The sequence below is a fragment of the Cyprinodon variegatus genome, unplaced genomic scaffold (assembly GCF_000732505.1).
Source record: "Cyprinodon variegatus isolate N-32 unplaced genomic scaffold, C_variegatus-1.0 Scaffold1730, whole genome shotgun sequence".
In the NCBI taxonomy this organism is placed as follows: Eukaryota; Metazoa; Chordata; class Actinopteri; order Cyprinodontiformes; family Cyprinodontidae; genus Cyprinodon; species Cyprinodon variegatus.
Genome location: NW_015152183.1, coordinates 40,787 through 57,698, shown reverse-complemented (window position 1 = coordinate 57,698; position 16,912 = coordinate 40,787). Strand labels below are relative to the sequence as shown.

The following is a 16,912-nucleotide window of genomic DNA, read 5'->3' as shown; positions in this document are numbered from 1 at the left end:
ATGGATGGATGGATGGATGGATGGATGGATGGATGGATGGATGGATGGATGGATGGATGGATGGGTTGCCAGGATTTTGTAGCAGACAAGTGCACAAAGGGCTGCACTTTTAATGGCTTCAGAACGAAGGACCTAGAATATGAGGCAGTGATTGCTTAAAAGGCGTTTATGTATTGAAATAAGCCTTGGATCTGCAGCGGCTGCGTGGGGAGGCAGGGCACCACCCATCACTGGTGGCAACTCTGGTTATAGAGAAACACAGGTAAGTGACCATGACAATCTGATTGGAAGATGATTAGTCATAAGAGTCACTTACCTGGTTTAACAGTTCAGTCCAACTCTTTAGAGCAGGGTAGGATCCAGCCGAAAAACTGCAAACAAAAAGCTGCGGACGTCCCCCAGAGGGAAAAACTTCAGAACAGGAAGTCTCAGAGATCCAGGAGTCCGTAGCCAGAACAGAAACAGGCTGGTCCATGAGTCCACAGAGAGTTCAGGCAGAACGTTCAAATGGAAATAGGCAATCTCATCAGTTGAAACTAATGTACTTTAAAGCACTCGCTCCCTCCACTGAGCCAATAACAGGAAAAGGGCACTTTCAGTGGATAAGAGACAACACATGATCAGGAACACTACGACGATACTAAAAACCACTTGCCTCACCACTAGCCTCTGAGAACGAGAACATTAACTATGGCATCAAAGTCAAACTCAACAACACAAACTCAAAGTCAATGATCTGGCTCTGATAGCTGGGAATGAGCCGTATATAAAGCAGCATGAGCGAGTGGATGATGAGTGATAAATGGAAATCGATCAGAGTTGGGCAGGTGAGTGAAATGAGCCATTAGGTTAACTATCATAGGTCTGAATGAATCTTGATGTTGCTTCACCTTTTCATTTTCTCTTGTTTTTTTAAGGCAACTGAGGTTTCAATTACCTGAACTTTAAAAATAAGATGAAAGTCTGAAAGGTTTGTCTGATTGTTATCCTTTTTAAGTGGATAGGAAAGTGTGGGCTGATAAAGCTATATGATTAGCACACTATAGTGACTAAAACCTGTTTATTCATCATTATAAATGTAAAGGAAAAGAAAATGTGTTTTAGGCTTTGTAATAAGGAGAGAGAAGTAGCACCACATGGCATCCTGAGTAGTGAAGACAGGGGAATGAAAACTAAATTGGAGGAGGAAGCAGGTTGGGGAGAAGTGAGCACCAAGACTCTAAGGAGACTGCGTCTCTACAGCATGTAGCTATTGGACGGTCTAACTTGGAGGTCTGTTTCGCAGAGGAGAGAACAGCTGGTTATTGTGGGAGGAAGAGGGAATGGAGAGGAGAAGGTTATTGAGTTTAATGTTAACAAAAACTAGGTGAAGGCATGTCATTCTGGCAGGGAGAAAAAATAAATATGGGCCTGCTGCCAGGTTGCTTCTCCTGATGGTAGAGGCGTCAGAAGGACTGGAGCAAGCACAAACCTGGGAGGGATATTGGAGTCAAACTTAAAAAGTGCTAAGATGTGTATCAACAAAGGAGATTTACCAGTTTGGCTAAAATGAGAGAACATTCTTGGCTGTGGAAGGGTTAATGCAGAGTCTTGAACAATAATTAGCCAGGGTGAGTGCATGGAGCTGCACCAGTGGGCTTGAGCAAGGCCAAATGAGGAAGCAAGTACGAATCATCTGGTTAAATCATCTGGTTCCATAGAACACACACACGCATATGTGTATATATATATATATATATATATATATATATATATATATATATATATATATATATATATTGTATAAAGCTAATGTCTTAATCTATTGACAGAATGTTAGCTATGTTAAGTCCACACCTTCCAGCAATAGCTAGGCGATTATAATTCAGAATGCATAGCGCCTTTTTATTTAGAGCTATATGAAGAAGTGAAAGGGCTGCCTTTGTCTTTTATGGTGTGTTGAACAGAATATCAAACACAATGTAACCACCATTGTTCTGTTATTTACAAAGGCTCATTTGTTCCTTGAGCTGGTGTCACATAAATCAACATTGGATGCGACATCAGTGTGAAGTATTTTACTCCAGGCATTTAGCCCAAAGCACTCAGCCATATGGGCTTAGTTATCTTCACTCCCAACAGAGGTAATCCACAAACAACAGAAGCACTAAATGTTTTAGAAAAAATCTAAGACAAACATAAAGACCAAACTAATTATTAAAATCCCTCTGATCTGTTTTTAGCAGTAAATCCAAAATAGCTATCCGGTAAACCACAATCTTTTTATACTACAGCAAAGTTCTATTATTACATGTACCAATAGTTCTACTTTACATTACAAGTAGTGATACAAATAATAGTCAGCTAGTTATCACAATCACCTACTTTCCTTTGACTAGCATCTTAACTCCAGTAATGCCATTGCTTTATAATCATTTGGATTGGAAATTGCTTTCTCCATCATAGAATAGACGGTATTTTCTTTTCTTTGATTGAAATGGATTTACTACATTCAATAGTTGCAATGCAACAAGATTTACACAAATAAATTCATGCAATCTTTAGCTACCTTCTTAGATACACCTGTTTAATTATTGATTTACATAAATAGCAAATCACGTAAACAAACAATGCAGTTAGTGCATAACACATTATACTAAGGGGCTGAGGTTAGGGGAAGAAAACTTGCTATACTGTAATTCAAACCAGCATTCCTCAGTGCTAAAAAAAACTGGCCATTAGCAGGACAGTGGAGAACAAGACTCCATGATGATGAGCTAATTTAGCCATTTGATTCAGGTGCGTGAAAGCAGAGCTACATCTTAAAGGTGCAGGACACCAAACCTTAAGAACTGGGTTTAAGGAACCCTGATTTAAACTAAGCATCAGAGTGAGGAAGAAAGGTGATTTAGGTTTCTGATGTTTAGAGAGAATGGTTAAAAAGGAATAATCCTGTGAAAAGAGAAGAATGTGTAGTCTTATTTAAGAAGATAGAAGATGTAAAAAAAAAAAAAAGCTCAGAAAACAAGCCAAAGTACATGACAATCCATTTCTGGATGCACAACACATTCAGCATGGAACTGGATGGAGGCTATTGCTCCATCTGATGGGTAAAAAATTTAGACGTTAAGTTTGACTAGTAGGGTCAGAATATGGTGTGAATGACATGAAAGCATGGGTCCATGCTGCCAGTAGCAAAGGTTCAGACTAATGGAAATGGTTTAACAGTTTAATGCTGTGGAGCATGCTTTCTTTGGCACAGTACATTGTGGTCAAAATATACTACCACATGAGCACTATGGCACTGCAGTAGCCTCTCCAGGTATTGTTACCAGCTGTATCAATTCAATAGTCTATGGATCTTCCATTGTCTACTTATAGCAGGATAATGTGGCTTAGATTGTTTTACACAAATTTACTATATTCCATAGGCCTTAGCACTCAGCAGTGGACAAGCCAAAAGTTTTTCTTTGGACTGTGGTGAAACAAGATGTTTCCAACCCGTTCCTCCACAACTGTGTGCTGTTATGTCACAGCTGAATCTGAAATCTCTGAATAACTGCAAAGAGTTTTTTTTTTTTTTTTGATCAGAGAGATAAGGAATCGCTGCATTAAAAGACTTCCAACCCTATTAGCAAAGTATGTCTAAAAGAGTGGCTAGGGAGTGTATGCAAAACTTTTAAGAAGGAATATCTCAGACACACTTTGCCTTAAATAGAAACAGCAAATAAAATCATAATCTGTCCATCTCTGATTTCACAGGATAATGTTAATTTACAAAGACCCAATAAGTGTGTAATTTAACCTTATATGGTTAGTATACTAAAACATTTTAAAATAATAACAGAAGTTTCAGAATTCAAGACGAAATAGCTTTAGAGGGTCAAAAACCCAAGAACAGAATGCAGTAATTATATGCACAAACACCCACTCTAAGACAAGGTTTGCTCCTGGTGACTGGAAGGACGCATTAATAGAAAAGAAAATTAGAGTTGAATGAAAGTCATAGCAGACCTTGAAGATGAGAGTGAAACTTCCCCCAAGGCATGTTGGACTTTCTAGTGACGTTGCTTTGACCTTCTGTCAAAGGCTATCTGCCTGTTTTGTCTTCAGCCCCTGCAGATAGACCTATTTTTTCTTTTCCCTCAACAGCACCATGAGTGTCATGTGTTGGAGGCAAAGAGTAAACTGAGCCTAAAATAGCTGAAAACAACCATGTTAATCCCAAATTCAGATGTTCTTAGAGGAGGCAATTGTTTCAGCTTTTTTTTTCTTTTTTTTTTTAATCCAATATACTTTCAGTATATTTCAACTTAAGTTAGAGAATTGATCAGACCTCCAAGAGCTTAGCAGTATTTTTCTACCATTGCAATTACATGTATTCAGATAATGATAGGTTAGCCCCCTTTTATCATAGGAAACACATGTATGTGACTACTAATATATATTTCCATGCTATTTAGCACCCTACCTTCATGTCTTGGGTTAGACAAACACTAGTTTGAACTATCCTCTATTTTTATCAGCCAGCCTACAAAACAAAATACATCCCTAACACTTGAAATGCAAATCACATTGTTTGCTAAATTTAGCAAACCTTGTAACTACAGGGATCAGTAAACTTTATTAACTGGCTTTGTGGTAACAATGGCAGCATCATGCTAAATATTAAAATGCACTAAATGCAGTTTTAGTTCTGCCAATATGTAACACCACTAAAAAACGAGCTGCTCCAAATCCCACCAAACTGTCCCTGACAAAGGATGGGTTCAAAGTTCTCTGGATATAAGCTACAAGCTTCTATAAAAGGGCTTTATAAAAAAATGCACATATCATTGGGGTACATTTGGAGGTTGTCTTAACCTTGAACCATTTTGCAGAGCCCCCTTCAGTTCTGCTGACACAGCTACTTCATTGGCACAGCAGGATATATGACTATACACGATCCTGCCCCTTCATATGAAAAGTTTCATGACATTAGTGCTACATTCACACTGCAGGTCTTGATGCTCAATTAGGACTTTTTTCAGATCCCATATTTTAGCATGGCTGTTCACATGACCGTTTAATTTTGCGGTCTTGAAGTGACCCGCATGTGCAGAAGATCGACAATAAGATGTGTCAGACAGCCTTTTAAAGAGCGCAACCCTGGAATTCATTGTCTGTGGATGGATTTAAAGCGGTTGAGCAGTGGAAGTACAGTAGCTGGATGATGCTGCAGACAATATAGAAAGGAGAGTGAGAAGAGTGCTAAAATATGAATTATTCCTTTCTGTTAAGCAGTGGCAGTGATATCTCCCAGTAGAAATGCTTAGCTGCAGCGTCGTAGTCAACTGACCTTTTACGGAATGACCCCTTAAGTTTCTTTTGGATCGTATCTGCCCAAATGCTTAACTACTTTCAAACTTGGGTTGTCCCTCCACTGTACACCTCTGTTTAAACTGTCCTCCATGTTTGTTCTGTTGTTATCGTTTTTGTTCCCGCACTCAGTACAGAGTGACATAATTGTTATACTGATTCTAATACTGTATGGGTCCCTTGGCTGTTTGGACGGCAGTCACATTCCAAAAGATCTGATCTGTATCAGATTTAAAACCACATACCAATGTGGCTCCGATCGCATTTGAAATAGTCAGATTCCATATGACTTGGTTTCTTCACACAGTCATGAAGAATCTGACCAAAGTCACTTTATGCAAAAGAATCTAATTTGGGCGACATTTGTCTATTTGTAATATGTGAACATAGATGTTCGCATACTACAAATGGACAAATGTCGCCCAGATGTGATTTTCTTGCACTGACATCTAATTAGATGTTTACATACTACAAATGTTACTAACATTGCTGGAATCCATATATCAGTCTATCAAAGGCTTCCTGAAAAATATTTTAAAAAAGCTCAGAGCTCAACTCCACAGAAAATTCCATTTTGCATCGTTCCATTTTCTTCAAAGTCTGGTCTGTGCAAGGAAACCACGGAATTAAGATTAACTTTGTCTTTCCATTCCTATTTTAATAATAATAATAATAATACATTTTATTTAACAGCGCCTTTCTTGACACTCAAGGTCACTTTACAAATAATACAAAAAAATAAATAAAAAGAGATGAAAATACAAAATACAGATACAGGAACATAAAAAACAGAGAACAAAAAACAATTATGAATTATAAATATTTTACCATTGTATACATGCATACTTGAGAAACCTTAATTAAGAGCAAACTGGGAAAAAAGAAAAAAATCCTTTTAATGCACAAACTTTACAAATAAAGCTGATTCTTCTTTCTGATGAAGAGCATGGTCCTGCTAGGTTTAAACCAAAAGCATATTGTTGAATACAAATGTGTGTTCTTTCTGCAGTTTGCTAAACGAGGTTTGGTGAGTATATATTTATTTATTTATTTTTATTTTTATTTAATGTAACTAATGAACAAAAAATTTGCTCATAAACAATTAAACCTATATGTTCCAGAAAAAAGAAAAAAAAACTGTTCTAATGAATCTTTCAAGTCCATCTGCCATTCAATGCTAATAATAGCCTTGAGAAAGGTTAAATACAACTCCTAGTTCATTTTAATATTTTGAGTTTTCTATAAATGCATAAAAAGACCTGTAAGAACAAAGTCATAGGCAAAGAGAGGGACCCAGAACATTAGGTGGACCAAAGTGACTAAGGTGGACGGACACGTGTGAGAGAAGAGAAGCGACAGGGGGCTATTTTTAGGCTGCCCATGTTGCTGTTATTGCTGTATTCGTTTTTCAGTATGATTCGTGCAGGACCTGCTTACTCCGAGGTACATAGCAGGCCTCTAGATCACAGAGGTGACTCACAGGTTCCTGATTTGCACCTGAAACCAGCTCTGACCCCTGTTCAGGCAACACACTGTTGCATTGTTAAATCCTTATATCAGCATGACAGAGCGCCACAGGGGTGTTGCTTATGCTTCATTTAGGGCAGAACAGAAAACTGAAATAAGGGATTAAATAAAACTTCTGTCAAGTATGTAATTAAACTAATATACATACAAGTGACACAATGTTTATCTTTTTATTTGTTCTTATATAAAGTTTTTAACCTTGGTTCTTTATCAAGTTTTTTTCTTATTGTAGAGAAATCTGTTTAGATTTCTACTTGCTTTTTGTGACTGTCTTCAAAAACTATTGAAATCAACAATGTTTTGTTCCCCAGCATGCTGTTTAGGCTGGTCCTCAAAGTGAGATGAAGGACACTCCTGTCCATATCTTTGAGTCTCTGGCATTAACAGTTTGAAGCTCATTTACTTTTGTGCTGCTTCAAAGATTTTTTATTTTTTACCCTTTTTTTCTTTTTCAACGTATTCAGCATATTCCCCATTTCACAGGTTAGAAACAACAAATGAAAAGGTCCTTTTGTTTGTTTTTTCTATCAAGTTTTATGTAGCACTTAAGGATATTTGGCCTTTCAGGCCTTTAATTTTTTTTTTAGGGCTTTCCAAAATGTCATTTCCCTGTGTGGATAGGTAATTACTTTCCCACACCATGATTACTCCCACGCTAATAAAAATAAGAATCAGTCTTTCAACATTGAGTTTGCTAAAACCAACTCAGTGTTGCACCCAGAAACTAACATCCAGAAGACATGCCCTTTTTCAGTAATTTACTATATTTATTAACAAAATGTTGCTGGTTTAGAATACAAGCATGAAAGATTATTACTATTTTTTTCTTCTCCTCTCCTTCATCGTATTCTTTTTACAACACTCTCTTCCTTTTATGAAGTCTGTAAGCATTTAAACTACCTTTTAAACTTTGAGTTTTTTTTATTTAAATTGAAAAGCAGACAATGAAATAGTCCAAACATTAAACATGGTTCAGTGTGCCACACCCTGATCTTTAGAAATGCAAGACCAGATCAAAATGAGTCAGAAATCATTTCAATGTAAAGTTACTATCTGTTTCTAATGATCTCAGTGAGAGCCTTTATCCTTCAACATATACCAGAATTACATCAGGACTGCACCAATGACTCATCTAGGAGGCCACAAAAGCACACAAAAAGCCACAATTAGGTTAATAAACTGTTCCCCCTCTGGGAGAGTTTAAAATCAAGGACCACAGACAAAAAAAAGCTTCTGTGAATGAAAACGAGAAATGATCCTAAAAATATATTTTTATATTTTTTTGGGAAAAAGCATTAAACTTAATAGCAGGTACATGCCACATTGCATTGAACATGAAGATAACAACATTTTGGAAAAAAGACCACCTGTAGGTATACAGGGAAACATGGCGGCGTTGTGGTAGTGTGATGAAACAATGCTGCTTTGCTTCTTGAGGACCTTGTTAACTTGCTCTAACTGATGGAGACAATAGATTTGCTCTCAGAAAGGCAATCCTTAAGAGCTTGCAAACAGTGTGTGCCATTAAGCTCAATAGCACATTGCTTTTAAACATTAAGACAATAATACAAAGCAAAACAATTAAATGTCAAAAACATGTACGGGTATAAAAAATACTATGTTTTTAGGGTGGCCTAGTGAAAGTCCTGACCTAAATGTTGAAATTATATAATGAGACGTCAAACTAACATTTTAAATTTGATCTCAAGTATTAGCTTAATTTGTGTGAAATAAAACTTTTGCTGGTTGAACCTCTCAAAAACTCACCAACTGTATGTAAAGTGAGAGTCTGATCTGTTGCTAAATGAGTCAAGCGACTTAGCACACTACTTTACAAGAGCCTGAGTTCCCCTAAAACACATGAGCTATCCCTAAAATGTCAGGCAACATCTTACCCCTTACCTGTTCAGACATCTTTCTGGTGTTTGGTTACTGTAGTTCCCACCGCCCAGCCCAGGGAAGTTTTGAGGCCATATTTTGCTCCGTATCTAACAGCCGGCTCATTTGTAAATAAAAACCTCTTTAGAATCAGGTGAAGAAAGTGACCATAAACTCAGTTGTAAGCTAAATATACCCCACAAACAAAGTTAACCAATAATCTGTCATCAAATTACAAATACATTTTCAGTTCTTACATGGTTTTCATCTTCTCGCAATCCAAAACACATTCTATGCATAATTGTGCTCATTTTGTCCATCACACTCTATAGATACATATCCAGTTGTATTGCCCATAAAATAAAATTGTGTGTCGTAATCATCCTCTAAATCTCCTTTTTGACAATGAAAAAGTGAAAATATCAGCCAAAAAGAGCATCTTTTGTACGTCCTAAGAATTATGACTGTAGATTGCCTACGTTGAGTGGATATGTTCATTGATCAATTTGCTCCAAAAATCAAGCTTAAATTCCTTTTTTCAGTATGCAGAATATGTCGGATATGTCTTTCATATAAGAAACACCATCCCCAAGGGCGTCCATCAATATAGTCTTTTCGCAGCTGGAACTCCACAACTGAAATCAAACTTTGACTGAAATATTTTGTAATCCGATAAGATAAGCTTTGCAATTAAGTATTGCAAATCAGAAATGTAATATATTAATCATTAGTATTGTTCGATCATCATATGATCACCCCCCAGTTCATTCCGAGCAGGGAGGTTTCTCAGATAGTGTAGAAAAAGAAGGAAACATGTTTAAGTATTACCGTAACAGAATTTATTCGAGTATGGGTTAACAAATCTTTGATATCAACACAAATTTTAGAGGAAGATCTCACTTTCCATTTAAGGCCTAACAGCAAAATGGCAAAGAGCTTCTACATGCTTTTTGGTTTATCCAAAAAGTCAGCCAGGGTGTGCCTCCTCCAAAGCCCCAGTCAGTATCCAGGCCTTCTCACACAGCACCAGATCATTACCATATACGGTGAAGCTAGAGCCTCTCTTAAAGTCTTCATACATACGCACTAAATCTGTAAATGCGCCATATAGTGAAGCTTAAAAGTATAATGTTCTTGCCTGAAATTATCTTAAAGCGTACTTTTGTGGAACAACGCAAACAGAAAAGTGAATTTTTAAACTTAATACTCTTTGAGCGCTGACACAGAGAATTAAATGGCTAACCCTTATGAGCCTTTGTTTTGTCTTGAATAGGGGAGTCCAATGAAGATGCCCTTTAGGATGGAGCTCTTGCTTAGGACTCAGAGAGTCAGTCTGGACCAAGTGCTTTCAGCCTTCTGTAAATGTAAATGCCCTACTCTAATCACTGGGCCATGACTTCTCCTTTGCATAACAATCTGAGGGTCACATGACATGAAGAGATTCAGGTACTTATTCAGAGAGGAAGCATATTTTAAAAAAGTTGATTAACTGATTAGCTGGAATTGGTAGCAGAGCTAGGACTCTCTGGACTGAATGGTAAGAAAGGTTGGTTCAGACTACAATTAATTAGTCAAAATTAATACTTTAATGACTTCCCTTCATATTTGATCACACAAAAACTATGATGACATTTGCAGCAATCCTAGCCTTTTGGGCTATCCTGCAAGATTTGTCTGCCTGTGAAAAGTAAAGATTAACACAGCTACGATTTTAATCTAAATAGTTGTCTTTTTATTTTAGTTTTGTCATGTTTTCAGTGTAAAATAGCTAACTGATAATAATCCAATAAAAATGGTAAATGTTCATGCTTGGATGTTGGGAATTTTATCCTTTTTATATTCCTGCAATCTACTTATCTGAGACAATGTTCAGGAGCATGGAAGAAAATATATTTCAGAGACGCTCACTCACACCAGACAGTCACTCACTCACACTCACCCACCCATCCTCATAGACACACACGGCTATGTTCTGTCTTCCACTGCAGCACAAAGCTCCCATCCACTAACGATGACTCACTGCTGCCCCAGAAACTTGTGATTGTAAATTTCTAAGCATGGACACATTGTAGACAAGGTCATTTTTAAATGTCATCATTAGATAGATGTCTGTAAAGAATATTGAATCTATGTCATGTTTGGTGTTCATCTGTTTTAATACAGTATTTTGCAGAATTATTCTCCACCTTCCTTTTATTTTTTTTATTTTATTATTTTTTTCCATGTCCTGAATTTCCTGTATTCATTTGTCTGACGTGATGAGGCCTAAACACCTGGGCACATATTCACAGTCCTAGGACCAGCAGTAGCTCTTAAAGATGTAATTTTAAGAGGATGTTACCTCAATAAGGAACAATATTTTCACAACCATAAGGCGCACCGTACTAAAAGGCGCAGTCTCAGTTATGTGTGCCATTACTGTATTTAACACACACATAAGGCGCACCGGATTATAGGGCGCGGGTTTTATATACCGGTACATATCCTCTACTACATTAAATACCTCTACTGTGTATTTAAAAATAGAGCGGGAGCAAAACTGAGTATGTTTGTGCTTTATTCATGTATTTATTACAAAGTATTAATCAAACATGGGAGCTGGCCGTGAGACAGACACATCGCTGATGACACAGAGCACTGTGATCACTCCTCTGAAACAGTTTATTGACGCATAAATTAACCTAAAATGCAGAAATCTGCTGGCAGAATATGTTCGCTTTTATTATCCTGGTGCCTGCAGTTTAGATTATTTAGATGAAAAACACCTACCAGCTGCCGTGGTGAACCACGAGGAGGCGACCCGGCCAGAGGCTGCTGTTGAATGGGATCCTACTGACAGTGCACCGCCGGTATTTGGGGGTCTGAGCGGCTCCGACAGAACTAATATTGGAAGGGAGGATGGTAATCTGGATGAACTAAATGCAATGATTAAGTTTTCAGGTGGACTTTCTCACTTAAAAACATATTAAAACTACTTTATTCCCACTGATCACAGCAAATGTAGCTGCAAGGCAAAGAAAGGATAGAGTAGCTCCGCTCAACGCGCGTCAGACACACTTTTGCACCGCGCAGCTAGAGCAGCAAAGCTGCTTCAGCCGCGCGTCAGAACTAACTGGTACAAGCAGCAAAAATGAAGCAGCAGACACGATTTTGCTGCTCTTGCTGCGTCCGGTGTGAAAGCAGCATTACTTTGAACGGCCGGTACACACCGATGTCGAGCGGTTGAAGTTCCTTTGTCAGACCTCCTGGAATAACAGCAAGCACAGTGTTAATTTGTTTCACCATGTTTTTCACATCGGCTGTGAGATGGGCGCGCATGGAGTCACAGATTAACAGCAATGGTGATGAGTGGTAAAAAAAACCCTGATCTCCTTACATACACCTCCCTCAGCCACTCTTTCATCATCTCCTCAATGAGGAGATGAGGAGTTCTGCATAAAGCACATACCTGTTCTTTTATACACAATCCACGCCCACATCTCCCCCTTTAACGTTCTTATGGTGGTCTCAACAACGTCCGCAGTAACAACACACATAGGGCGCACTGCACTATAGGGCGCGCCGCACATTTTGAGGGGAAAAAAAACATGTTTCTATGCACCTTATAGTCTCGAAAATACGGTATTTTAAAGTACCATAGACCTTAGAGTGCTTTTAAAGGAGTTGTCACCCAGAAATCAGAGTAGTTAAAATGTGAGTTAAAGGTAAAACCTGTTGGAAAATTCAGAGTTTGAGATTGCATTGTATTTCTTTTGTGCAAGAGCTCTTTCATCAAACCAGAAGTGCCCAAAAAAACACATTCATCATAAAGCGTGACTTTAGTCCTTCCTCTGTATTGATGTGCTAACATAAGCCTGCCTTGCTATTGCCATTGCCATCTATGCCACCTAAAGGGGTGAAGGAAAGACTCACAGCTGCTGGTTGTGAACTAATTTTTACTAGTGTAGGAGACCAAGAAATTATGCAAAACAAACCATGGCAAAATACTTTTGTTGCTAATGCTGCATCCACATGAACATCTGTACACACCATTCTTGCGCATATCCTTGTGAGGAAAAAAAGGGATATGAAAAGGAGTTCAAATTATAGCTTTTAAAAAAAATTTTCAGCTGGAAATGATTGGAAATAAACTGTTGAGAAGAGTTGTATAAGTACAATACAAGGTTATGTCTCCTTTAATGTTAGAAGAAATTAGTGTAGAGATGAGGTATTAGTGAGCATAAGAGTGTCAAATAAAGAAGATGGTGAAAAACTGGAAATAGAGAAAATGTTTTGGCTGGTCCGACACCAAAATAGCAGAATAAATGAACATATAAGATTATTTGATGCTTATAAAAATTATTAATATTCAAATAAGACAAGCTTTATAATCCTTCCTAATTTGAGTAATTAGTTTTTGCAGCCATATAGGTCAAAGGTGCGCGTCCAAACGTATACATTTATCAAGGATAGATAATTAACAGAAAAATTAAATAATAATCATGATTTTTTTTTAAATATATACATTTATAACAATATAGTTGAGATGATTTTCATATTCATATACACTGTAAAATGCTCTCAGTAATAAATAATTTTAAAGTATTAAAACAAATGTAGATAATTGTGTAGATAAAGACACACTCTAGATAAGACCAAGGACAATAACACACATCCAATGTGTATACAGCAAGTTATAAAGGAGGTGAGAAAGTATTTTCTTTATTGTGCATGATGATGTCTGTATCTATAGCCTTAGGTCACTTTTGTGATGCCATCGCCTCATTGGCTTTTGGTTGTGGCAATTTGTACTTCTCACTTTCAAGACTGGAGTGTAAAAACAAAAAAAATGATATTGATCTGCTGAGTAATCTGCTTCCATTTCCTCTCTTTTTCACTTTGTATCAAAAGCATTTACCTTTAAAATAGCTCTATTCTTCTCACAGAGTTATTCCACCAGGGGATTCTCCTCTGCTCAGTATAGTTTAGACAGTAGCAGGTAAATAGAGAGATGACAGCACTTTGATACTAAAGATACACAAAGTAGTACAGTAGTTTCTTGCATAGAAATACTGGGTTTGGTTGGTTGGTTACTGTTGAATTAACAGAAAAAGTCAGCTGGGTAGATCTGGAGATCAACAACTATCAGAAGTATGCACTATTTTACATTGAAGTGTTACAATAAAATCCTAATAAAGTGTAAAAATTGTTGTAGAAATCTGGTCATACCAGGTTTTAGCAGCAGCATCTGGAACCCTGGAAACTTTTTGTATACTGCTTTTAAGGGGGATGAGGCTCCTTAACATATGACGTCAGCGTTGATAACAGATCAAACAAACATTATACATATGCCTCTATGTATAAGCTTAGCACCAGTTGGATGATTATATCTTCAATAAATATGTTGTGTATGCCCCAGTTGAAGCCAGCTGTCTCATCGAATAGAAAAAAAAATTATGTGAAACAATGGGCTATTCATCTCAATCTCCGGGGCTTTCCTATCATGATGGACAGCACTGAAACAAGTCTTCTGTTTGTACAATCAATCATCCTTGAAGAGCTTTCTAACTTAGAATAACATCACTGGAAATGGCCTTTCAAAGATACTTTTTTGATGCTTATCAAAAGATCAAATTTAACAGGAATGTTATAGACTCAAAATCAGTGAGTAGATTTTAATGGCTCTGTGGACATTAAATCTATATTATCAGGTTGATTGCACCTTTTCAGGGGTGTCACTGTATGAGTGAAGGGATTACTGCTAAATGAAACACTGTTGAGAGGCAGTCAAGTTCCTCTGTGTCATCAAAAATCCCTGAGGCTGATTTTTTTTCCATCTCATCCCTAAAAATATAAATAAAACTAAAATAATCACACAATTTCAAACGCATACTAGCCACATACACACACAAATCCTCTCTCTGTATCTAAATCAATTTCTGGGCAATCAGTCACTATGTTAATTTTAAATCTCTAATCCCTGTTATTGGCTAACACTTTGGACAAGGTTACCCATAGTACTTTGGTTATTAAAAACAACATATCTATGGATAAAAAAAAAGATATAAGAATTGTTCTTTTATTTGTTTTCTTTTACTAATCTTTAATACTCATATGAAACACCACAAACATTATTTGGATTGATGATGCCTTGCTTGAGACATTTCAAAAATATAAATAGGAAAGAAAAAAAGACAGATAATTTGATTATCTTTTTTAACATTAAGCTTTTTGTGTATTTCACCCATCAATACATTGTCTTCCACCGCTCCAAGCTACATTTTCTAGCTCATTTTATGTATCCCAAGGCATTCCAAGGTCAGAGGGATATGCAGTGCCTCAAGCAAGTTCTGGGTCTACCCCAGGGTTTCCTTTAAGTCGGATGTAAATTGAAAACATTGTGTCAAGAAGAGATCCTGATCAGCGGCCTGAACCACATAAAATGACCCCTTTGAATGCAGAAGAGCTATTTCCATCTCCCCTCTGGAATAACGTAGGATCTCAAGGGGGTCCTCCTACCTTGCAGAGGAAGCTAATTTTAGCAATTTATGACTAAGATCCCAGCCATTCACACTTTGATGAAAAACCACTCCATAACAAAGGTTACGGTCTGAAAACACCAGTGCCACCATCACATTGATGGTACCCTGACGTTCCCTAACCAGACACTCTTTTCTCCTACGCTGACATTCTGCCCATCACGACAGAAAAAGAAGATCGACTTGGAATACATTTAGTTTTGTACACACAACCCCTCCTTGAGTTATACTTGGATTGGAAAGCTTCCACACTCCCCATACACTAAAATGTTCCCCTTGAAAAAAAGCTTCTAAGGACAAGTTCAGAAGCCTTCGCAAGATCCACTAATGTTGACCAACTCCACGCACACACATATTTAGTACCTCTACCTTTACACAGCCCAAGTAGAAGCCTCAGCTCCTTATCTGGTCTTTTTGCATTTCTTAACGAGTAAAGATCAAACTTGAAATAAACCTAAATGTGATTGTGATTTTGTGTCACATACAGTATGGACAGAAAATTATTTATATATATTTTTTCACCTATCCATCAAGTTGGAACAAGCCTAAAAAGCCTAAAATGGAAAGTTCTGTGCTGTAGATCTGGGTGGATAGTAAGTGAAACGGTTATACAGAGCATTAAATTCAAAACCTACACCACATAAAAACCAAAATAGATCATAGGCAAATAAGTCTAAATTACTCTTCTACTGCATGTTTTCATCTGAGCTTTTCTCTGTTTCTGCAGGAAAAATTGCAGTCCTTTGCCTTCCTGGTCTTTGTGGTTGTCTGCACCTCAGGGTCCATTTACTTGTGTTCTGTACTTCCTGAAACCAAAAACAAAACCTTCATGGACATCAGCCAGAGCTTTGCTAAAATCAACAAAATGCCAGCGCCTTCGCCTGCCCAGGAGATGGAAATGGTCCTGTCCATTAAGCCACAGAAGAACGGGAAAGCACAAGACATCACAAAGATGGAGAGCTCCTTCTAAGTTGCACTTATTGTGGTAAAGGCATGATCAAAATGTTAAAGGAAAATGTTTTTACATATTTATGCAGAAAAAAAGTCAAGGACAAGGAATCGCATGATGATATCACTCACTCAGACTTCAACATATGCTTTCTATATGTTGTTTAGGGCTGGAACATTAAAGAATACCACAATATTATGCACTTAGTGGATTGTTTGTATTTACTGAAGTGTAGATTTATTAAGTCATCCAAAGTGGATTAAGGTGGATCTTGCTATCAAAAGCAACATGTTTCTAATTGATTACAGGGGAAGTAAAAACAGTTAATAAACATTTCATAAACCATTTTTTTTGTTTTGTTGTTTTTTTATTGTAAAGAAAAACTGGAATAAACTCCCTTAAATGCTCCCCATTTCTTGATTTAGCTCAATATGTTTGAGCTAAATGTTTGAGTTTTCCAGGGTTTCAGCTGGACTTACTTGAAGACATTGGGTCACGACTCTATGATGTTCATTTTGCTATCTGATAGAAAGACACTTTTCTCTTTACGGTCTTAATATTTGGAGTAGTTTTGTTGAAAGACTCATTTGAAAAACATTTTCTTTTAGCATTAGGCAACGTGACAGAGTACTATAGACCCTTTTTAAAACACCTTTAAACGGATCAATGTTTTTTTTTCTTTGCCAGTTTTTGTATTTGTTGA

General features: G+C 37.2%; 1 protein-coding gene across 1 annotated transcript in view; it reads left to right on the top strand.

The window, feature by feature from the left end:
* LOC107104418 (solute carrier family 2, facilitated glucose transporter member 9-like) overlaps positions 1-16,546 on the top strand; it is a 29,040-nt gene extending 12,494 nt beyond the window's left edge. Inside the window, exon 2 of the mRNA XM_015404413.1 lies at positions 15,988-16,546. Within this exon, the coding sequence (XP_015259899.1) occupies positions 15,988-16,230 (243 nt within the window). The 3' untranslated portion in view covers positions 16,231-16,546. The remainder of the gene's footprint in view (positions 1-15,987) is intronic.
* Positions 16,547-16,912: the final 366 nt, after the last annotated feature.